The sequence below is a fragment of the Rhinatrema bivittatum genome, chromosome 8 (genome assembly GCF_901001135.1).
Source record: "Rhinatrema bivittatum chromosome 8, aRhiBiv1.1, whole genome shotgun sequence".
NCBI classification, from domain to species: Eukaryota; Metazoa; Chordata; class Amphibia; order Gymnophiona; family Rhinatrematidae; genus Rhinatrema; species Rhinatrema bivittatum.
In genome coordinates, this window is record NC_042622.1 from 85086897 (window position 1) to 85111775 (window position 24879).

The 24879-nt window shown below is 46.2% G+C and overlaps 1 protein-coding gene across 1 annotated transcript; it reads left to right on the forward strand.

Moving 5' to 3' along the window:
• Positions 1 to 995: 995 nt before the first annotated feature.
• AIF1L (allograft inflammatory factor 1 like) lies at positions 996 to 24348 on the forward strand. Its single transcript, XM_029613047.1, has 6 exons — positions 996 to 1202; positions 2642 to 2703; positions 12172 to 12238; positions 16135 to 16176; positions 17113 to 17275; positions 20564 to 24348. The coding sequence occupies exons 1-6, from the start codon at positions 1178 to 1180 to the stop codon at positions 20649 to 20651; spliced, it is 447 nt and encodes a 148-aa protein (XP_029468907.1). The 5' UTR covers positions 996 to 1177; the 3' UTR covers positions 20652 to 24348.
• The last annotated feature ends 531 nt before the right edge of the window (positions 24349 to 24879 follow it).

Genomic DNA, 24879 nt, shown 5'->3' on the forward strand with positions numbered 1-24879 from the left:
AAGCTCTCTGTTGCAGCAGTCACCAGACAGGCCCTATTGACACTTCAGACTTTCATTGGGAAGGTTTCAAGGGCTGATGTGATGGAATGGAATGTAAATGTATAGTTAGTTGGAGCTCATCTTTCTGCTGGCAGTGCTCAATGCAGATAACAATGAAAGGCAAGGTACATAAATACATAAAACAATAAATCATTAAATACAGTGTATAACAAATCTTAATTACATCATAACACAGCAATTATTCATAACAGACATGGACAATACTACAGTAATTCAGTATAACAATGAATCACTACATAAACAAGTATATATCCCAAATATAACTCTCACAATATCCCCAAAACTTACTAAATCTTGCCCCTAAACCCTTACTGTCTCCCTAACAACCCACCAATTTCATCAATAAATAATTACTTAGGTTTACACCGTAAAACCTATACAATAAGAACCTTAAATACAGGTTCCCCCTCCCCACCACTCTCCCCAGAGAGGGAGAAAGACTACATCCCATATCTAAACATCGTTCCATTGAAACAGCGTGCGATTCCAGCTGGAAACCTGTGTGGCTGTTTGCATGGTTTTCAGTTGTGATGACTCTCTGGGGCCTTCCCACACCCAAGCCCCTGCCTGCAGTTTTTTATTTGGGAGGGGGATGGAAGCATCTGTGCCGCTCCCGGGGGACAGATGTGCAGACTCAGCATAAGAAAATCTTTGGAACTCTTAAAAGCAGGTGCTAGACTCAGGCACAGGCTTCCCCACCCCTTCCACCTCCCACCCTCGGGGACTGTGCCATTTCTTATTCCCTCTGACTAAGCACAGGAGGGCAGGGGAGGAGCAACTGAAAAGGAGGGCGAGAAAAGAGGAAGCGAGTGTTAGCGAGAGAGGGAAAAGGAATGCCTGCGATGAGCAGAGAAGGAAGAGGGCGAGAGAGTAGCGGGGAGGGAGAGGCGGGCAGGCACTGCCTTGTGCCTTGCTCCAGACGGGAATGGGAACCGCTGTCCTCCCGGGATCCGCCAGCAGAGGTCGCTTAGCGCACGGGAAGTGCGGCTTCGGCTCGGCGACCGGAGTATAAAGCGGAGCCCCGGGAGCAGCACTGCTCAGTGCTGGCAGCAGCCAAAGAGCAGGACTGGACTCCGGCATTTTCCCCCGTAACGGCCACGGACGGCACCCAGCAAGCATGACTGCAGTGCAGAGCACCCAAGGTACGGTACCCAATCTTAACTCTGCCCAGCCCGAAAACTTTCTGCAGCCACAAGGGAAGCTGCAGTCCGAGAGCACCTATCCCAGATCTGCCTCGGGAACATCTGTCTCCGCGGTCCCGAGAGCACCTATCCCCGATCTGCCTCGGGAACATCTGTCTCCGCGGTCCCGAGAGCACCTATCCCCGATCTGCCTCGGGAACATCTGTCTCCGCGGTCCCGAGAGCATCTATCCTAGATCTGCCTCGGGAACATCTGTCTCCGCTCTCCCGAGAGCACCTATCCCCGATCTGCCTCGGGAACATCTGTCTCCGCGGTCCCGAGAGCATCTATCCTAGATCTGCCTCGGGAACATCTGTCTCCGCTCTCCCGAGAGCACCTATCCCAGATCTGCCTCGGGAACATCTGTCTCCGCTCTCCCGAGAGCACCTATCCCCGATCTGCCTCGGGAACATCTAGCTCCGCGGTCCCGAGAGCACCTATCCCCGATCTGCCTCGGGAACATCTGTCTCCGCTCTCCCGAGAGCACCTATCCCAGATCTGCCTCGGGAACATCTGTCTCCGCTCTCCCGAGAGCACCTATCCCCGATCTGCCTCGGGAACATCTAGCTCCGCTCTCCCGAGAGCACCTATCCCAGATCTGCCTCGGGAACATCTGTCTCCGCTCTCCCGAGAGCACCTATCCCCGATCTGCCTCGGGAACATCTAGCTCGCGGTCCCGAGAGCACCTATCCCGATCTGCCTCGGGAACATCTGTCTCCGCTCTCCCGAGAGCATCTATCCTAGATCTGCCTCGGGAACATCTGTCTCCGCTCTCCCGAGAGCACCTATCCCAGATCTGCCTCGGGAACATCTGTCTCCGCTCTCCCGAGAGCACCTATCCCCGATCTGCCTCGGGAACATCTAGCTCCGCGGTCCCGAGAGCACCTATCCCCGGTCTGCCTCGGGAACATCTCTCTCCGCCGTTCCGAGAGCATCTATTTTAGGACTTACTATATAGCACAGGGATTTTAGTACACAAGTTGAAGGATCTTTGGACTTAGTTTAATATAGAAGTTGAGGGAGTGGTCTCAGAACTTTAGTACAGGACTTGTAGGTGACAGTGGCTCTTCTTAGGTTGTGGTGGTGGGGGTATTCTTAGGTGGTAATGAAGGGGAGGTTCTTAGGTAGTGGTAATAGTAGTCGAGGGAGTTTTAAAGTGGTGGTCAGGGGGTTGCAGGGTTGGAGGAGGGTTCTTAGGTTGCAGTGGTGGTGTGATGAAGGATTGCAGAGTTGGAGGAGGTTCTTAGATTGTGATGATGGTGGTAGTGGTGGTCAAGGGGTTCTTAGGAGGGGTTAGAATGGTGGTGGCGTGGGAAGGTTGGAGATTCCTGGTGGTGATGGTCGGGGAAGGGGGGATGTTTTTAGGTGCTCTCTGTAAACTATTTGTGCTTCTCTCTCAGGTGGAAAAGTGTTCGGGTTGCTGAAGGCGAAGCAGGAGCTGAGGCTGCAAGAAGTGAACCAGGTGAGAGCTGACCTGTCCTTGCCCCTGGAGGAAGGGTGTCAGAGTTGGGGGCTGGGGGCTGGGGATTGACTCGCTTTCTTCCTGGGTTGCTTCTCTTTTACTGGATCCTGCAGTTTTTATGCCTGGGGCAGGAGCTCGCCTCTCTAATTGATTCTTTATCTATCCTGTTTGCAGTTCACTGATTTTACTCACCTCTCTCAAGGTCATTAAAATGAAACAACCTGTGTCTGAAAAATGCATGAGCAGAGTCTGTCACTGCTGATTTACCTCCCAGTTCGGGTAGGGAAGAGCCAGACTGTGGAAGGGGTATAATAATTGGGGCAGGGCAGATGCAAGGGTATTATGCGCCATAGGCGAACCGTCTGCCTTGTGCACCCCCCGCCTCCCAGGTCCAGGCCCCGGCCCCGATCTCCCCAGCCCAAACACACAAACAAAAATTATGCAACAATAAAATGAAGAAATATAAAATATCAAAAATAGTAAAACCATACTAGTAAAAGGAATATTTCAAAATAGCAGGTAATTAGAATGACATCCAATAATTAAAAACTTAAAAAAATAATGTTCCAGCTCCAAAACAAAAACTGAAAAACAATACATACATCAAATATTAACACCCAATGCTTAAAACTAACTGAATTACCTGGGAACTTTTGATTTCCAGATGTTTTGAGATTGCTGTGAATTAGCTGATAGGGTGGGGAGCGGGGATTGTTATGCATAAACTTTCTCCTTTTATATACACACATAATTATACACGTTTGTTCTTTCTCACACACACACACACACACACAGGCTCTCCCACACATGCACAATCTACTAGACACAAACACACACACATGCTCTCTCACTCTCATACCCTCTGCCCTTCACATACACATGTCCTTATTCACTTAGACAGGCCCCTTCACACACTTAGGTTCCTTGTCTCATTCATACATGTACCCTTATACAGGCTCCCTCCCTCTCACTAACATCATCACTCTTTCGTACACACACAATCCCTCTCACTCACACACACACCCTTATACAAGCTCCCTCTCTTTCTCACACACTCACATATTTATTTATTTATTTATTTATTTTTAATTTTTATATACCGAAGTTCTAGTAGGGACTACAAATCACTCCGGTTTACATAAAACGAAGAACTGCTCAACAGATAGCGGAGCTTTACATGGAACCGTATATACATTCCCTCATAAAAGCTCCCTCTCTCACTCTCTTTCTCTCTCTCACACACATACACACACACACACGTTCCCTCTGTCTCTCTCTCATACACCCTCTCATACAGACACTCTGTCTCTTGCACACCTCCCCTTTTCACATAGTTTCCCTTTCTCTCTGGTACACACACCCTTACACAGGTTCCCTTTCTCACACACAAATGCACTCTCACTCCCTCACACAAGCTCCCTCTTTCTATCTCATACACACACACAAACAGAGGTGTTACCCGTGGCCCACCGAGTCTGCTTCTCTCAGCCATAAGCAGGATGGGCACTGCTTGCGATTGATGAGTCTTCTCTCAGCTGCAAATGGGATGGGTGCCACTCGCGGCCTGCTGAGTTCTCTTCTCTCAGCCGTGAGCAATATGGGCGCCACTCACAGTAGCCAAGTCTTCTCTTGGCTGTGAATGGGATGGGCTCCGCTCATGGCCCCACATTGCTGCTCTTTGCCACCCTCTATTGGTTGATGCCCTACTCGATTGCCTAGTGTGCCTGAATTGGGGGGTTGGGAAGAGGGCAAAGGGAAAGGAGAGCACCGGTCCGAGTGGTCCAGCCAGCCAGCTGCAAGCAATGGGCGAGTCTCTCCATCACCAAGGGGCTGCAGACTGTTCTGCACAATGCTAACTGGAGCTCTTACAGGTGAAAGAGGACCTGCTTCCATTCTGATGGAGAGAGCTGGCACCTGATGAACACCAAAAGAGCATCCCCTCTTAGCAGTTTAATAATCCTAAAACAAACTTTATGTTGGGAATCCACAAGCTTGGATTTAGTGAATGCACTTTTCCCAGGGATCGAGGGCTCCCAGATACTTGGAAGAGCATTTGTCAGCCTTTACTTGGCCCCTCGGATTGACTATTTTTAGAGTGAGCAGACAGAGAAGAGAGGCAAAGGCAGAAGATGAGACGAAAGAGGGGAGGGAAGGTGTGTGGAAGGTCAGACTCGTCTTATCTTTGTTTCAGTTTTTCTCTTCTCTCATCTTACCAGGACACAAGCAGCAGAACACTAAATCTTCACATATTTGACATACCACAGAGCAGGGACCGAGACTACCCCAGGGAGCAGGCAGTACTAACCTTATATGGGAAACTTATCTTTCCCACACAGGAGGAGGGGAAAGGACAAATAGGAAAAGAGAGACAGAGCCATCACAGTGCCAGAGAGAAAGTTTTGAAACAGATTTCTTTTATAAACCATGTGATGAGCACGAGTGGCTATAAAGCTGATAGCTCAGTAGCATTGTCATGTGGAAGGTCCCTGGTTCCATCCCAAGACTGGACTTCCACTCCTTGGGAGGGCTGGGGCTGCCAAGCCTAGAGGGGAGAGGAGCTGTGGTCATTGCTTAAGGCCCAAGCTAGGTATGTGAGTGGAAGAGGGTTATAAAATTGGGGGAGAATTTCCCCGGGTAATGTGATTGGAGGCTCATGGCACCAGGATCCTAGCCTTGGCTCATACTGAACTAGAAGTACAAGAGAACAGGAAGAAACTGTCAGGTAAAAACAAAACCTACTGGCTGCCTAAAGTAGTTAAGTGAAAATTTAAAAAATGCTGTGACACACAAAGAAAACAGATACCTTGAAGGAGGGCTGAGAACTTTAATTTTCATTCATTGCAGATGATATTACTAAGCTGGTTCACACCCTCATTAGTAATGTTTTATTCCCTCACCTGTGATATGCATAATTTATCACACTCTCATTAATAAAGCTTCAATCCCTAAGCTATTATATACAGTGCTTATTACACTCCTTCACATGTGATTATACAATATTTATCACATTCTCATTAGTAAAGCTGCATTCTTTTACCTGTTATATACAGTATTTATTACACTCTCATTAGTAAATATTCATGCTCTCACCTGTGATATACACAGTATGTATCATACCCTCATAAGTAATTTATCACTCTCCATAGTAAAGTTTCATTCCCTCACTTGTGATATAGTGTTTATCACACCTGTATTAGTAATGCTTCACTTCTCCACCTGTGATATACAGTATTTATCACATTCTCATTAGTAAAGCTGTATTCTTTTACCTGTTATATACAGTATTTATTACACTCTCATTAGTATTATTTATATTTATTTATTTATTTATTTAAGGATTTTTCTATACCGCAGTACGTAAAGATATACATCACCGCGGTTTACATTTAACAGTAACTTAGCAACTTACTAATTTTAATTTTAATTTTTAATTTTAATTTTAGTAACTTACCCTCATTAGTAATTTATCACTCTCCATAGTAAAGTTTCATTCCCTCACTTGTGATATACAGTGTTTCACACCTGTATTAGTAATGCTTCACTTCTCCACCTGTGATATACAATATTTATCACATTCTCATTAGTAAAGCTGTATTCTTTTACCTGTTATATACAGTATTTATTACACTCTCATTAGTAAATCTTCATGCTCTCACCTGTGATATACACAGTATGTATCATACCCTCATTAGTAATTTATCACTCTCCTTAGTAAAGTTTCATTCCCTCACTTGTGATATACAGTGTTTATCACACCTGTATTAGTAATGCTTCACTTCTCCACCTGTGATATACAGTATTTATCACACCCCATGAATTTAGAGCATGGTTAGCTGAATCTCCATGTCCAGTTGATTTGCCTCTTCTTTGGCATTGTTATGCCTAAAGTTAGTCCGTATAGTCCTATTTTTGCATGGAGCTTTCTTCCACATATCTGAGCACTGCCTGTCAACAGGAGATTGAGATTGATCAATGCTGAGTTTCCTCAAGGCTCTTCTGTCGTCTTTGGTCTTTTCAATTCACTTTGATTCAGATAAAGCAAATGTCAGCAATGCGTCCCATTCCCAATTCACATTTCTTAAGCCTGATCTTATTACATTTTCTCTGGCCGCCTCCTGTGCATTTCCCATCGACTAGCTCAGAGCAGGATACCTAATTTTGGCAGTCTGCTCTCGGGCATTCATACAAGAGGAACAGCCTGTCTGAATTGTACCTTCATGACCTTTGCATCAGCTACTGGAAGTTTGGAGCGTGATAATACTTCTGTATATTTTCCTAATTTTCATAAGAAAGCCTTGATGGGAATCAGTAGACTTTATTTACAATTTACAAGTTTATTTACGAGTCAGGGGTGGTTCTATAATGAGGCAAGGTGAGGCGGTCACCTCAGGCAGCAGAAGTTTGAGGCGGCAAGATAAGCCCTTCTCAAAGCACCCCTATGGCATCTGCCTCACCCTGCTCCAGGGGTGGATTGGCTTATCAGGGCTTGAGGCTTGCCCCGGCAGGTCAATCCGGCCTATCACCTGGGTTAGTGTCGGTCACGGCAGCTCCATGCTGGCGGAGTCGCTGCGACCAACACCTGCCGCGCAGTAGCAGTTTTTTGCTTGCCGTGGTCTGCCTTTTTCATTTTTGCATCAGCAGCAGTGGCAGCGGCAAAATGATTGGACTACCTGCTTCCCATTTTCCTTTCTAACTGGCCGCGGCAGTGCTTTCTGCTCCCTAATCTCCTCAGGTGCCCCTCCCCCTGCTTCACTGCAGTGGCAGGAAGCACTGCTACAGCTTCCCCATGCTTCTCTGCCGTTATCTCTTCCTCTGCCAGTGGGATGGAGCCAGCAGATCTCCCGTTCCACTGCCTCACCACCAGCTGAAGGCCTCCCAGTGCTGTCTGCTCCTAGGCCACCGTTATGCTTAGCTATGGCAAAAAAAAATAACCCTTTCCCCACCTGCTCCTCCTCTCCTTATCCTCCCAGCATTGGGGCCACTTCCAGGATCACAATAGTTAACCCAGCCTGGATCCCCCTGATCAGTATAAGTAAAAGCATTTTCTTTTTAATTCAGAGGCCCAGAGGATGAAAAGTGAGTGAAAGTGTGTGTGAGAGAGCATGCATGTGTGTGAGCATGAGAGAGTGACTGTGAGCCAGCATGCATATGTGTGAGTATGCGAGAGTGAGTCACCATGCAGATGCATGGGAGCCAGTGTGTATGTGTGAGAGCACGTGTCGACGTCTCAGAGATCGTGTGTCTGGGAGCTTGAGAAGTTATTATATGTTAGAGAGCATGCATGTGTGGGAGCGTGAAAGTGTGTGCGTGTGTGTGTGAGAGAGAGAGAGAGAGAGCGTGTGAGCAAATGTGGATGAATGTGAGCGTGAGAGTCAGCATGCTTGTGTCTGTATGTATGTATCTGTGAGTGAGCACATGAGAGGGAGGAGAAAGTTTGTGTGTCTCCTCCCCCTCCCTATCACTAACTAATCCACAACAATCTCATGGTGACAGAATCAAAAGCTTCCAGATATTGAGACCTGAGGATTTTTTAAAATCCTTATTAGTTTTAATTATTAGATGTTATTTGATGTTGTAAAATATATTGCTCTTGCCGATGTAAAATATTTTATTGGTGTTTTTGAGAAATTTATAACACTTTTTTAAATTATTTAATGTTCTAGTCAGATGTTTTGAAATATGTTTTTATTTTATTAGTATGTTTTTACTAGTATTATTCATGATTTATATTTCTTGATTTTATTGTTTGATGTTTTATAAAGAATGGTAATGTTGCAATACATATATCATCTGGTTTGTTGTGGTTTCCAGTTTAGTTTTGGTCTGTACATTTTATGCTTTATGGTATCTTTATTCTATATTCATCTCTAACTGATACCAATGGATATATTTTGTGTAATTTATGAGGTGTTAAATATCATCCGAGTGAATAAGATCTTGTATCTGTTTTCTAAAATTGTTGCTGCAATGTTATCAATTTTAAAAATAGTTTTGCTGAGTGGCTAGGGCTTTCTTTATTGCATACAAGCCGTTAAGCCCGTTAAAACGGGCTACATTAAATTTTTTTTTCAGTCCATTTTCGAACACAGCACCCTTCTACACTTTTTCTCCCTCACTCCCCCTTCCCCTCATTCACTCACCCCCTTCCCTCCACTCAGTCTTACTCACCCTCTGTCTCCCACTGCCTCCCTCCCCTCACTCTCACCTCCCTCCCCTTCCCTCAGTCACTCCCCACCCTCTCTCAATCCCATCCCCTCTCCCTCAGCCCTCCTCCACTCCCTTTTTCTCTGCTCCACAACTTCTTACCCTTCCACTTACTCACATCCCTCTGTCTCTCACCTCCCCCCTCATTCTCTCCCTCTCCCCCCTCATTCTCCCTCTCCCCTCACTCCTCCCCACCTCTCCCACCCACTCTCCCCTCCCTCCCTCCCACCCACTCCTCCCTCCCTCCTCCCTCTCACTCACTCCCTCCCTCTCACTCTCTCCTCCCTCCCTCCCTCTCACTCTCTCCTTCCTCGCTACTGGCTGCCGCTCCTCGTCGCTGCTGCTGCCGCTCGACGACAACGACACTCCTCGTCGCCGACACCGCTACCGCTCAATGTCGCCCGATGCCGCCATGTTGATATCTAGCTGATGCTCGCTGAGACCAACGTGCTTGCCCGCACATGCGCAGTAGAGCTGCTCTCTACTGCGCATTTGCGGCACGTTGGTCAAGCTTCGTTTATTAGGTTGATAGGGCCCTGAGGGCGTTTTCTTGTAATGTCTTATAGCCAGGTTGCCAGATACAGTTAATGGCAGGCCAAGGGATGTGCTCTACTACTTGGTTATTTAGATTCAAATTTGAAATTTGAATTGGAGATTTCTTGGCTGAATTCTGCTGATGATGTGTGATCCAGGGATACATTATTTGATAGAAAATGAAAAATGTCTTTATTCTGAGAGACAGCATTTCTATATCTAGAGCATGTGTATTTCTACATTTCTAAGGCTGGTGCTGGGGTGGTGGTGGGCAGAAGGGAATGGGGGAGAGTGCAGAGATCAGGGGGAGAGAAGTGTGCACACCACCGCTAATCCATATCAATCTGAGGGAGGAGGGTGTTTGCCTTTCTTTCCTGCCCACCCCCATTTGACTTCATTACATTTTCCCCCACATGACATTTTGGGACCGATGCAATATGGTGCGCTGAGCCGAGCGCACTCTTAACGTGCAGTTGGGCATGGGTAGAATAGGCGCTAATCAATCCCCTAATGCAAGGAGCAGGTGTTAATAGATGTACACATCAAAAAAAGAATAAAAAGAAAAGAAAAAAAATTGATGATCAGGCCCATCACAAAATCCACCACCAAGTTTAATGGTGTCGGTTTTCGTTACCGATGCCGTTAAACACAACCCAACTTACCGAAAGTTAAACTTTCCTCCTTCCCAGAGGAAGGCAGCAGCGCTCTGGAACTCCTCCCGGCTGGTATCGGGCTCCCGAGAGTGAAGTGGGGGTGGGGGTAACCTCAACTGATAAGGGACGGCAAAATCCTCAGCAGCTGCTATTTAACCGCCGCTCCCTCAGTCTACCCCCGCACATGAAGCCGCAACCAGAGATCTCTCACCACTCCTCACTCGCGAAATCCATTGTCGCTCTCCGAAGACAGTTAGCCTTGCTCAGCCTGTGTACTACAATTGGGAAAAGGGGCGGGCTCCAAGCGAGGCTACCCCTCCCCCTAACTTGGATTGGGCGATATTCAACAGGCTCAGTTCTGGGTAGCTAAAGTGAACCATAACTTAGGTTTTCAGCGACCTAGTCACGAAAACCAACGCTGGATTTATTGGCATACGGCAGTCACGAAAACCGTTTTGGTTCACGTTAGCAAGCAACCCTAGTGCATCCTTGCTAACGTGACCCCTTAATTTAAATATTGCAAGGCGCCCACCTTTGGGGCGCCATGCGCGCGTTAAGAGAGCAGGTGCTGACTGTTCAGCGCCCGCTTTCTATACGACTTTATTGTATCGGCCCCTAAGTGAGTGTATGCCTTTTGGGTATCGGGGGGGAGGGGGCATCGGGCATCTTGTTCTTCGCCTCAGGTAGCCGTCCCTGTTACAAGTTATTTATAGTCCGTCTTATCCATTTCAGATCAAAATAGTTTACTGGTTAAAAACGTACATAGTATGCAATCACAGAACTGCAATCAGTATTGACAATACAAATTACTACTCAAATCATCCCGAAAATCCATGTTTTTATTCTTTCTTAAAGGTTTTAACATCTGTACATACTCTCAAATTTGCAGCAGCATTGTGTTCCAAAGTTTGGGACCGGCTATAGATATTGCTCTCTCTCTAACCTCTGTTGAATGGTTACTGTGAATAGATGGAACCTCTAATACTGGGTAATTGCCAGGTTCTTGTGACCTGGTTTGGCCACTGTTGGAAACAGGATGCTGGGCTTGATGGACCCTTATTCTGACCCAGCATGTCAATTTCTTATGCTCTTAAACCCTTGTTCACAGATCTAAGGGCTCGTTGCGGAACATAAAGATGTAGGGATGCACCAAGCCAGACAGTATCTTTGTTTGAAAGGATCTTACGGATTAACGTGAGCACTTTATACTGAATGTTATGCAATAGACACCCAGGTTTCATGGGTATAGAATAAGCAGCATACAATTTCGGTGTAGTGGACAGTGTGGTTCCTCTCTTCTCCCAAAAACAGCACTATCTATCCTAAGGCTTACTTTCTCATCCTGGAAGGCAATTCATGATGGAGTAAGACTGGAGGAGTAGCCTAGTGCTTAGAGCAGTGGGCTGCAAACCAGAGTTCAAACCCTGCTGTTATTCCTTGTGACCTTGGGCAAGTCACTTCACCCTCCATTGCCTCAGGTATAAACTTAGATTATGAGCCCACTGGGACAGAGAAATACCTGAATGCAATCTGCTTTGAAGTGTCTGAAAAGCAGAATATAAATCAAATAAATAAACTTGTCCACTGCTGCCAATTACTATTTAAGTTTGAGTCACATTAGAAGGGACCTGCATCTCCTGATTATTCTTATGTTGGTTCAATAGAAGATACCAAGTTTTCTGACATTTAGGAACAGAGCCAGTGGTAAACACACAGGGGCCCAGGGAAGACACCCTGAAACTCTGCCTCAGTGATATAACTCATCTTTTCCAAGGGGGTCCCTTGTGGTACTGAAACACCGAGCAGTCGCTCTATTTTCTCCATCCAATACCTGCCCTGTTCAGGAATACAGGGTATTTCCTTCAGTGCCAGCCTTTCTGTATTCTAACACTGCTGTGATATAGGACTGATAGACATATCTGTGATTCTGTGAAATAGAGAGGAGAGCAGTGCGGCGGTAGAATGCCCTCCAGTATTACAGTGCATTTTGCTGCAGTACCTGGAAGCTTGGCGTGCTGTGTGTCCCTTGTTTTGAAGATTAAGAGCACTTCTCAGACCCTTGTCTTTTCTCTTTTAGGAGTTTCTGGATGATGAAAAGTTCAGTGATGAAGAGAATCTGGAAGAAAATCTTACCTCTTTCAAAGGTAAGTGTTCCTTTCCTCAGACTCTGCTGACATTTTTCTGGGAGTGCAGGGACTGAAAAAGCAGAACATGGGGCTGAGATCCCAGACACTCAGCTTCCAGTCCCTCAGCTACAACCTTAGTCTTTTTGTAGTCTTCATCTGGGCAGTAACTGTAATTGCTGCCTTATTTCCACCCTAAAGATGGCTGCATTTTCTGTTTAAATGTTCCTGGGGGCACAGTTAATATAACCACACTCATGCCCTCTGGATTTTCTTCACTAACTCCTCTTTGTGTTTGGTTTGCTACTGCTTCTCTGTAGGTGAGTCCCTTATTGCAATGTTTCTCAGCCTGTTTTTCAGGATATCCACAAAGAATAAACATGAGATATATATGCACACAATGAAAGCAGTGCATGCAAATGTAGTTCATGCATAGTTACTGTGGATATCTTGAAAAAACAGAATGGCTAGATGGTCCTCAAGGACAGGATTAGGAAACAATACCTTATTGCACTGACTGCTGTGCCAGTCACAGGTGAGGGTCACTTCCTTATTGCACTGACTGCTGTGTCTGTCTCTGGAGAGGGTCACTTCCTTATTGCACTGACTGCTGTGTCTGTCTCTGGAGAGGGTCAGTTCCTTATTGTGCTAGCTGCCATAGGTGCCAACTCTGTGGATATTGTGGGTGCTTTGAACACCCCCAAAATTGGGCAGACTCCTTCACTGTGTCCGGGGAGGGGTAATTTTTGTTGAGTTTAGCACCCAATCATTTTGAAACGTTGGCTCCTATGCTAGTTGCTGTGCTGGTCCTAGTCCTGGGGAAATTCTGCGCTACTGAGGAGCGCAGAATTTGTGCAGAATTCCCCCCCCCCTGCACAGATTGCCAAATTCTGTGCAGAAAATAACAGAGGAGACCCCGGCATGCCGCGAACGGAGCACGTCCCGCATATGCCGTGGGATGTGCTCTATTCGCGGCGAAGATGAAGGCCCCGGTGCGCCGTTCGCGGTGAAGATGGAAAGCCCTGGTGAGAGAGAATGTGTGTGTGTGAGAGAGGAGAGGGGGAGGGGAGGGGAGGGGGAGAGAGAGCAGGAGGGTGTGAGAGAGAGCATGGGAGGTAAAAGAGTGGGGGAGGGATGCTTGAGGGTGGCTTTCAGAGAGAGGGAGCCTATATGAGGAGATTGTGAAGGAGTGTGTATGTGTGTGAGAGATTGGGAGCTCATGTGTATGAAAAAGGGATCCTGTGTATGTGAGGGTGCTGGCCCATGTGAAGGGATTGTGTATGTGTGAAACAGCCTGTGTGAAAGGGTGCGTGAGAGAGAGACATAGTTAGCCTGAATGAGGATGTATGTGTGAGAGAGAAAGGGAGCTTGTGTGGGTGTGTATGCAAGAAAGAGAGGATTGTATGAGGGGATGTGTGTGTGTGTGTGTGTGCGAGAGAGTGAGGGAACCTGTATGAGTGTGTGTATATGCATTAGAGAGAGGGAACATGTGTGTGAGAGAGGGAGGGACAGAGGGAGCTTGTGTGAGGGGCAGTACTAAGAACGGGGTCAAACTCTGGGACTGGCAATAGAGTGGAAGGGGTTGAGCCTAGAGGTGGAGGGGAGAGATACTGGCAGGTGGAGGAGTTGGGGCCTGAGAGGGCAAAGTGGCCAGGGGAGTAGGGAGAGCGAGTGGAAGGGACACTCTTACAGTGAATTTCTAGGGAAATTCTGCTCAAAATATTTAAAATTCTGCATCTTTAAGTAATAACTTTTTTCTGTATTAATTAAAAATGTAATTACTTAAAGATTGTCATGTAAATTGTGTTATTTTGACCAATATAAAGTTTGCAGAATTTTAGGTTTTTTTGTGCAGAATTCCCCCAGGAGTAGCTGGTCCCTGGTAGTTTCCTATGATACTAGATACTTGGCCCTGGGATGCTATTTGATCTCAGGCTCTGTTTATTTTCTGCACTAGGTTTTCTGAAAATATTTTGGCTGTAGGTGGGAAGTTATTCTGTGCCACACTGGGGATATATTTGGAACAGACATCTCTTTCTCCCTGGTGCGCTTGTTCTTTCTAGGTTTTTCTGCTGTCGGCTCTGCAGTCCCACCACCCTCAGTTCCTCAACAATCAATTCATTGTCTTCCTGGATTCTGCGGTCTTTTTACTGCAGTTTGTATATTAACACAAAGGGGCTTCAGGGCAAGGAGGCCTTTAATAGGTTCTAAGCATCAGGGCAAGAAAAAACACCCACCCTATGGGGTGCAGTGAGATGAGAGGTGATATAATGTAATATAGTGAAATAGGATGTACTTTAATTTACTTCATTGTAGTGCAGTACAATAAATGCCTCCTTCTGCTGCTAGAAAATGTCATATCATTAGACTGAGAGAAAATACAAAGCAATAATAGGAGGATTTGTGCAATTAGCTAGGCATGCTTGGAAGAAGTTACATGCTCCGGGAGATGCAGAAACCTGAGGGTTAAAAGTGTGCATTGCAGTTTGGCGCACAGTTTCCCACTGCACAGGCTAATATTGTTTTTAACTCCTGATTCAGTAAGCAATGATATGCAAATGCATCAGGATTTAAAGCATACGTTCGCTTAGTTAAACATGCATTCAGCATGAGCTGAACGCACGTGGGGAGGGGGTGAGGGAGCTGCCAGCAGAAGAGTACATCTGACATTCTCCGCCACGTAGCAGGATAAGTATGGCTATCTGGCCGCGGAGCAGGAAAGACTTCTTTTTAAAAAATCTGATGTGCCCATACAGGTGCACTGGAAACTTTACTCCACTTTTGACCCAGGTGTAAAGTTTCCAGCGTTAAAAAAAATGTGAGTTCAGCCAGCGCACCTCTCTACATTTGGAGGGCATACTTAATGGAATTTCCATGTAGGGGCGTTACAAATGTGTTGACCACACATTTTTTAATGCCCTTTTTATGAGCATAAAATTCCTTGCTGCATCAACAGTAAGGTTTATGCTCACAAAATGCGTTCTACTGCTGGTAAAACTGTGCATTGGGCTGAATGCACCTCTCAGAGCATGGAAAACAGGTGCTCATGATTGAGCGCCCGCTCTCCTAATGCACGCTTATACCCTTCTCCGGGGCGCTCCATGTAATATTTAAATGGACTGCCGCGGTAAAAGGGAGGCACTAGGGGAAATCATACACCTCTAGCGCCTCTTTGGGAGAGGGCGCACAGGAGAGGTCGGCCGTCCGCGGGTTAGGAAAGCAGACGCTCAGTTTTATGAGTGTCCCTTTTCCTAACCTGACTGCTGGCACACTTTTTTTTTTAAGGTTTTTCCTTTTTTGGCTCCTCCGACTTAATATCGCTACAATATTAAGTCGGAGGAACTAGAAAAAAGCAGTATTTTCTGCTTTTCTGTAAACATTTTGGGCTGCTCTGGGGCAGGTGTTAATGTTTGAGAGTGAAAATGTGCATGTTGGGTGCACTTTTTTTTTTTTAGCATCAGGGGAAATAGCTAATAGCCTAATCAACATAAATTTACATGTGATGAGCGCTATTAGCTCTATGTTCGGTTGGGCATGCGTTCTGGATGCGCTAACCCCCGTTTTGCATCAGGGGATATGGGTACACATCCAAACATGCGTCAAATCGCACTGCAGCCAGCGCACGATATTGCATCGGCCTTTTAAAGTCTAAATATTTTGCAAATTAGAACTACTGAACACTGCCAAGTGTGGAAACTCTGCCTTAGACAAGGGGTGATCAGTTCCAGTCCTCCAGGGCTGCATATGGCTCTGATTCTTGCACCACAGTCTCCACATATACGATAGCAGTACTCCTTGTAGATATTCAGAAAACCAAATCCTGTTTGTCAGCCTGAAGGATGGGAGTTGGCTGTTCTTAGCTTGGTACCCAATGCTTGTAGGCAGCGTATATGATATTAATTCATTATATCTTGCAGAGAAATTCTTGGAGTTTGATCTGAATGATGAAGGCGAGATCGGTGAGTGTGCCTCAGACAGGAAGGCAAGTGTGGCGGCGATGGTGGTAATTCCAAGTGTATAAAGCAGCCAGAGAGAAGGCCAGAAAGTCTCCAGCATATCTATCAGTAAAAGCCCTCACAGAGCTGTCTGCTTGAGCAATGAATGCCTTTAATTACAATATAAATATAACACATACAAAATATGTGTGCCAAGAAAGCAGCTCTGCCTTGTAGTGTAGGTAACTGCAGGCACTGAGCACACAACCCATAGAGGATGTTCATACATAAACCACTGCCAGCTTGCTTTAGTGGGAAGGGGTCTGAAGTAGGGATGGCACTGTACATCTTCCCTCCTCCCATGAGCAATTTGCCCCCCCCCCCCTCCCCCAGTCTGCGTTTGCTCAGAGAAAGAGTCAGACTTTGAGGAGGTTTAGCACTGATCAGAACCAGTTCATGGATCCGATTAGTTTATCTTTTTGAGGGACAAGGTAATTCCTGTTTGGACAGTCCCTTGAGTACAGTTGTCCAGGCAGTGCAGCCTGCTACTGCTGCTACTAAAGACCATGAGGAAGATCGACTCTGTGGTTTTGTTTTGGGTTTTTTTGGAAACTAACACCCAGAATGATGCTATGAAGTTCTAACACCCGGTTGATCTAATGCTGCCCTCTGTATCTCAGATCCCCATCCCACAAGATTCTGCCACACAGATCCTCCCCAGTGCTGGACTATTGTGCCCCCCTATTGGACTCTGACTTAGGGAGATGTTAACATACAAATTGCATTATTATTTCAATTTCATTTGGCCCATCTGAGTTCACCTGCACATTCGTAGCTGTGGGTTTCTTACCTGTCCTGCTCATTAGAAAAGCTGGGAAGGATCAGACTGAACATATCTGTGGCTGTGAGTCCTGCAGGTTTCCTCTTGTTCTCTCACTAAAACTGTTGCCCCTGTCACAGACATGATGTCCTTGAAGAGAATGATGGAGAAGTTGGGGGTCCCTAAGACGCACTTGGAGGTGAAGAAGATGATCTCGGAAGTGACGGGAGGAGCCAGCGAAGCTATTTGCTATCGGGACTTTGTGAAGATGATGCTGGGGAAGCGCTCTGTAGTCCTCAAGCTGTAAGTAGAGGGTGCCAGTTCAGGCCTGACCCCCTTAGGTGCAGATGCAGGATGGCAGAGAGTTAGGGAAGGACTCGCTAATAAATGTGCTATAGATTCAACAACTAAACCAGACCAAGATTGAAAATCAGGACTGTGGAGAGTGTGAGGTCAATGCATGATACTGGGTCACCTTCTCCCTCCCAGCTTATACCTGGCAGGGATTAGCTAGTTTCTCTCTCTTTCTCTCCTATGCCACGCTGGTATGTCTTGCTGGACTAGTGTATCATCGGCATGAGAAGCATTTCATGAGAACGAGTCATGCTTCCTTGATTCCTTCTAGTGCAAGCTGGGGAAGAAAAACCTGTCAGTGAATAACTGGCAAGAAACTCAGGACATTTCTGAAAACTACAGCACTGTAAACCTGCCCTGCCTGCCCTGGGCCTGTCACACGGGTGACAGGAGCATGTGTCACCTGGCTCCGGCTCACAAGGAATAGGGAAAGTCCCTCCCACTTTTTCCACTTCTGGTTTCAGGTCAGGAAAACTCCCCAAATGATTTGAAGCAGGACTGGCCGGGCTCTTCCTTGTGAGCAGAAGGTGTCTCGTTCAGCGCTAAGGAAGCAGCAGTCTACACTGCGGTGTCTGCGGCTTCGCTCCAAGCCCCTCTCCCTGGGTACCAGGATTCTCTTCTGTCCTGCATTTTGATAAGAAGTGCACTGAATTCTTTGCCACCATTGCACTTCTGTCTCCGATTCCCTTCCCAGTCCCTCTTGGAGCCCTGATTTCTGAGAGCGGTGTTCTTCTGAAACGGCTTTCGCCATTAATCGGTGAAAGATCAATCTGCAGTTCATGGGCAGATTCATAGGCAGAAAACACTTTGTCCCGATAAACTTCTTATAAAGAAAAGGGAGTAAGCAGGGAGGGAAGTATGGTCAGATTTGAGGCAGCCGAGTCTCCAACAGGGATGACAGCCAGGGTCACTCTTTGGCATCCCAGCACATAGCTCAGGGAGTCCTGCCTGGCTGCTGACTTATTGTTGCGCAGGTACAAACTGCGAGCCACAGAGAAGGGGCCGGGAGTCGTCTTCTGAAGCTCTTAATCTGCTCAGCCACAGTGTCAGGAATAGAAAGGGTTAAGTAACAGATTATTCAAGCTGCCTGGTGATGTCTTTATGTGATTAGGATTTAGGAATTTTATTTATTGCTCTCAGGTAACATTCCAGCTAAAAGCATGTTAAATATTTTACTGCATTATGAGTAAAGCTTTAATTACAGTACAATTAGGAAGAGAATACTTAAGAGGGATAATATTTAGTCATTTATATTTTTTCTACCTTGAAATCTCTAAAGGATTCTTGCCTCTTTTTGAGAGGAAGGGGGATTATCAGCGGGGACTGGGCCGTATCCCCTGTAGGGTCTTGTATCTTTTCTCTGACATCTTAGCACTAGCTGGATCTGTTAAAGCTCTGTTCCCTTGTTCTCTCTCTCTCTCTTCTCATCTGACTTTACTTCTTGAGAACAGCAGCACGTACAAAAATTACCTTCATAAATGTTTTCTTATCGTCCTGCATCTCTTTCAGCTCATGGGGCTACTGCCAGGCTGTTCAGTATGTCACAATGCCTGCTCTGTGCCTGCCTTTCCCTTTTCTGTTGGCAGTGGGCTTGGTTTTTTGGAATGCGAGTCCCCGGGAGACACAGCCCGCAGCTTCCCACACTGGGCATTCTAGGGCCGGGGGGGGGGGGGGGGGCAGCTGGCAGCCTTGCTCCCTGCCTGGTTACACCATGCGCTTCTCTGGGGGTGTCAGGCCGCTTTCACTGATGGAGTCTTTGCCCAGCAGAGCCAGGCACAGACAGCTCATTGTTTCTGGCCCCCTCCCCCCCGCCTCATGTTTCACTTTCCAGCCTGTTCCCAAAGGGGCTCTTTTTCCAGATTAAACAAAAGCCACTGAGTGAAGCCCCAGATCGCTGCTTTGCATACTGCCGTACTGTATCCTTTGGCATGGCTGTGGCCCCTGTTCTAGAAGTAGGGCATGGACAGTATGTAGCTGAGTTACATCTCTCCAGAAGAGAGAAGTCCATTTGGCTTTATAACTCATGTCCTTTTTCTTTTTTTAATTATTAGAACAGCCAGAACATTTTTGGATGTGATGAAAACTAATCCAAGTGGCCCAGTATTATGATCTGGGGGGTGTTTCAGAGAGGCAGAGGGCTGCTCCCTGTCAGCAGAGTCAGCCTGAGTCTCAGGACCCTACTACAGGGATGGATGGGAAACAGTGACAGAAAAAGAAACGAAATGAGAACGTTACGCGCAAGCTATCTGATTCTAAGCAAAAGATCAATAAGAGTCAGTGTCACATTCCCTTCTTCTAAGGGAGTGCAAGGCTTTTGGTAACTGAGGAAGTGGTTTCTAAAGCAGAAAGACTTAGCGCTGGGAAATGATGCAGTGCCATATTTAGCAACCGCACAACAAACTAGCAGAGGGCAACGGAAGGTAACTGGCATCTTCTGCCTCTGCCCTGCCCGGTTGGTGATGGAGAGGCTCCAGAAGAGTGCTCGGTGCAAGGCAGGATTCCAGTGTGGGAACAGGGAGGGCATCTGTCTAACCCAGAACGAAGGGCGTCTCGCATTCCCTCTGCCAGCAGAAAGAGCAAAAGGAAAAAAAAACAAAACAGAACATGATTTTAAAAGTAATGTATGTTCTTTCTATGGTGCTCTTCCAAAAGCTCAAAAGGCAGTGAGCACAACATGGGAACAGTAGAAAGATTAAGACAGTAGGGCGAAGTTAAAGAGATTAAGAGATAGTCAGTAAAAAAAAAAAAAAAAGATTCTTGAAGTGGGAGCCAACTATGGCCAGTGAGGAGATTCTTGAACCTCAAGAAGGACTCGAGTAGGGAGGGATCAGAAGAGGGAAAACACAAAATTTCAAAGAGCATAGGGCAGCAGGATGGGGTGGGCCACTGAGTCCATGGCCTTATCAACCTTTTGGCCCAGGTTACATCAGCAATTAGAGCACTGGGGGGGGGGGGCAGAAGGGACATTTCATTCCCCCCCCCCCCTATTCACCACCAAAAAGATGTTCTGCTGCCCTTGGCAAAGAGGCTTGTTAGATACAGGGTGTGCTAAGGAAATGTGTGTGTGGCTGAGGGCACGAGGGCAGAGAGGAGGCTGGATAAGCAATTGCATCTGGACTTGAGAGAGGATGGAAGCCTCATGCCTCCCATAATTGAGGAAAACAACATGAGGGGGTGTGATTGAGACCTTTTTAAATGGAAGGAGCCTGTCTGATAGTGTTCCCTGCTTTCTTCTAGAATCATGATCTTTGAAGGAAGAGCCAATGAAAACAACTCCAAGCCTGCTGGCCCTCCAGCCAAGAGAGACATCGCCAGCCTGCCCTGAGGAATGCCAGGAGCCGGGCAAGAGAGATACCCGGTGTGTCGTACTGAAAGAAAAAAAAAAAAAAGCGGCTGGCGTGGTGGCGAGGGGTGGGCCTTCTCTAGCTCTCTCAGGAGATACAATCAGAGCCCTTGCAGGCTGCACAGCTCTTTGTTAAAGACTCTGAATGCAATACTGGGGTAGGAATCCCCTCTTCTTATTGGTTAGAAGTATTGGTGCTGCCAGAAAAACTTTCTCTTACTGTGCTGCCGTTGTCTCTTCCTATCTCCCAGGGAGAGAAATCAACATTACTAACATTAATTATAATATTTATAGCTTGCCATTAGTGTCGACATTGCAGAATTTGACTGTGTAATTTAGACAGTTACAAGATCTTAATATCTAAGTTACAAGAAGCAAAACTACAACAAATATAGTCTAAATAACAGAGAACAACAATAACCATCTTCAGTCAGTCAGTGTCACTTAGGCCCCACCAAGTCAACAGCTGCTCTAGCTGAACGGGAATGCTCTGCCTGGAAGAGGGGCTGGAGAAGGACTCCCAGCTCCCAGCTATCTGCTCACTTAGTAACAGGCTCAGTCCAGTCCCTGCATGGTAAAATATAGCATGAGCCACCCTGGAACTGGCCCAGGCCGATTAGCTAACAGCAGAAGCATCATTCAACTGTCTGATAGTCCACTGTATTCCGCTTTCACCTCCTCATTGCCAGGAAGTGGGAAATGAGTTAAAACAGCAGAGTCAAGGGTCTTTTGGAATTGAGAAGGTCTGAGGTCAAACCAGCTACTGCCTCTCCCAAAGAAAACCAGTGAGGAAAGGTGTTGGGAAGGACCTCCTCTTGTGCCCTTGGCGGTGGAAGAGCTCATAAAACATCTGTGCCCAGACATACTGGGGAGCTACTTAATCACATCCATATTCATTTTCCTGCCCTTGACCCTCAATGGATGCATTCCCCATTTTAACCCAGGAGCTACCTATCAACAGTTATACATAGCTATGAACAGTAATGCAGGATTTCCTTTTTCTGTGTAGACATGGTATCTGTTAGATAATTGCCAGAGGGGGGTGGGGTGGGGGGTTTGTATTAAAGGCGACTCTTCTGCTGAACCATTTACTTCTCCCTTCAACATTCGTCTGCCCTTGGGGCTTCTTTAGCATTTTATTTACTCATAAGATAACGGCACAAAAAAGTGGGAACTGCTTTCCAGCTGGTTTCTTTTAATCAAATCTCTTTTACTTTCCAGTATACCGGCCAGATATACGAAGAATTTTTCCCTTGGGCATAAAATGGGAAAAAATCAATTAGTACATCTGACCCTATCTGTTTTACACTTAAACCAAGAGGCTTTGGAGGTTGCCAGGCTTGGATTTGTCAATAGGCACATTAGACCTGTGCCTGGGGTGGCATAAATCTGGTGGCAGCAGGCTGACTGAAGATTTGCTGCTTTCCAGCTGTGCTGAATCTCACTCAGCAGAGAACAGCCCTCTGCTTTCTAATCCAGGCCCTTACAGGAAACAGGAGGAGAGAGGATGAGCCTGGAGCAGACAGAGCAATGGAGAGCCATTTTGGAGAGGTATTGTGTGCAATGAAGGTCACCCCATCCCAAAAAAAAAAGACAGCAACAAAAATGATAAAGGGAATGGAATGGCTCCCCTGTTTTGAGAGGCTACACAGGTTAGCCTCTCAGCTTGGAAAAGAGACTGCTGAGAGAGCTGGAATGAGAACATAAAAGATGGTTATTTACCCTTTCGAATATTACAACAATAAGAGGAAACCAACAACTAGCAGATTTCAAACAAATCATAGAAAGTATCTTTTCACTCAGTGCACCAGCAAGCTGTGGAATCCGTTACCAGAGGATGAGATCAAGGCGACTAGCACAGCAGAGTTTAAAATAGGTTTGGACAAGTTCCTGGAGAAGTCCAAAACACATTATTAGCCAGGTAGACTAAAGAAGGCTAGGAATGAGTAACAGGAATTAGATGTACCTTATGGGATCTACCAGATACTTGGGACCTGGACTGGTCACTTTCAGTCAGGATGCTGGGCTCAATCGACCTTGGTCTGACCCAGCAAGGCATTTCTTATGGGGCTGAATGGGGGATTACTGGGGGTTAGGAGAGAGACTTGTGGATATACAGGGATCAGCTGGGGAGGGGGGGGGGATGTGTGTGCGTGTGTGTGTGCGTGTGCATGCCAGATTGGGTGGGAGGTTAGAGAGGGGATGCAAGAAGGGAGTAGAACTGGAACATGGTAGGGCCACCAGCCTCATTCCCCTCCCTCCAACAGCAATTGGGGTCCTCGCTACCTTGATTGTGGATTCTTTATTCCAGATCCTGAAACCTCTCTTTCTTCCTAACTCTTCCTTTCTTCCACCGCCCAGGCCGGCCCAGGAGATACCACGTGGTCTACCGAGCGCGGCTCTGTCACAGCCGCACTCGGCAGACCACGTGACTAGAGCGACCGGCCCACCGGGGGATGCCCGATCCCCCAATAGGGCAATCCCCCCTGCCCAGTCTTCTCACCTCCTCCATATTCCCTTTCTGCTCTTCTTCCCGTTGTCTCCCTATCCTTGGTCCTCTCACCCTCTCCTTCTATCCTCAGCTCTGAGATCTTCCCCCTGTACTGAAACTTGAGATCCCATTTCCTCACCCAGTAAAAAGAAAATAAATCATATAGATATAAGCAAAGTTGGAAAATGTATTTTATTTTTATAATGTAAAATGAAAGATGTAAACGCTTATCAATGTGCTTTAAAATTTGACAATTCTAGCCACAGAACCTACTCCTGAGCTACTGCTGGAAACTGTGGGGCTGGGTCTCAGACCTTCTACTCCCTGTTGACCGAGGGGAGTGGGGAGGCACAACAGCAGTGACATTGCTTAGGGGTGGCAAAATCCTAACTCCCTCGCTGGAGGTTGCTCAGAATCTACAAGGAGGGGAGGTGGGGGGGGGGGGGTAGTTAATCTCTGCCCAGCCCCATTTTGGGCCTTTCCAAACCTCGGAAGATTAAAGCTTCTCTCATAAAGCTGATTGTCAGCAAGTGTTATCTAAATCGGAGAAATCAGATGAAGTAGAATTAGTCAGATGCAACTCCATAGGTAGCTGGACCCAAGGCACTTTTATACCTAGAATGTTTAATGAACAATAAAGTAGAAATGTTTAAGGCTAAGAGGGTAATAAAGTCATGTAATTGCCCTTGTAGTCCACCTGAATGTGCAGCATTAAAGGTCAGAAAACAAATTGCAGACCATTGACCAGACCGTTTTATTGGACTAATTCAATGCATCTGTAACCAGCTTTGGAGAGTTTTGTTCCCTTTATCAGGATAATTCAAAAAGGGTAAGAGAAGAAATAGTTTTATTTGGAGAAGAATCTTTGTCCCCTCCCGCCACCCCCTTAGCAGCCTGTGATTCCACATGTATATTCCCCCTGTTTTGCTCCTTACAACTGACACAATATCTCTGTTTCTCGGGTTTTAAAGATGAAGCTTTATGGATATTTATTCTCCGGCAACTGTTGATGTCGCCACCCCACTTTCCTTCAGTGTGTAAATTCTCAGTTTCAGTCTTTCTAAATGTCTCACTATTGTGTTTGTTTATATCAAGATTTGAATCTCTTGTTAAGTCCTAATAAAAAGTATTTGCACAAAAGGCTGCATTGTTTCTTTAAACTGTGAAAATAAAGCTCAAGGAAAGGGCTGGCAGGCTGTGTGTGTTTTATTCTCTGTCTTTGCATGCTTAATGTGCCCATTGCTGGCCTGACATGAAGGCAAGCGTTAAGCATAAGAACATAAGCGGTGTCGTTCTGACACAGACCCATGCTCGCTGACAGTGGCCAATGTGAGTCACTTAGAAGAATCCGGCAGATTCTAATTGGAAAGTTCATTGCTCATGCCCAGAAGTATAAAGTGAAGACACCCAAGTCTATCTGGCTAACAATTATTTATGGGCCTGTCCTCCAGAAATGTGGCCAAACCTATTATAAACTCTGTTAAACTACTAGCCTTGACCACATTCTCTGACAAATTCCACAGCTTAGTTTGTTGACTGAAAAAAAAAATTAAATAAAGGCTCTGTGGTTAACAGTCATGGTACAAGTTATGCCACTGATGACATCATAGTTCATATGTTTGTATTTGTTTTCATGCATGTAAATGAAAAATCATGTAATCTTTCAATTGGACAGTTTATTGTGGGGAATGGGTTGGTTGGTGCACATTTATTGTTTTC

What these genes read in the sequence shown, in the direction of transcription:
- AIF1L (XM_029613047.1), top strand. Translation starts at nt 1,178, where the DNA reads ATGACTGCAGTGCAGAGCACCCAAG. An exon ending in GGCTGCAAGAAGTGAACCAG is followed by an intron (nt 2,704 to 12,171) that starts GTGAGAGCTGAC and finishes TTTCTCTTTTAG; the next exon opens with GAGTTTCTGGATGATGAAAA. An exon ending in GAATGATGAAGGCGAGATCG is followed by an intron (nt 16,177 to 17,112) that starts GTGAGTGTGCCT and finishes CCCCTGTCACAG; the next exon opens with ACATGATGTCCTTGAAGAGA.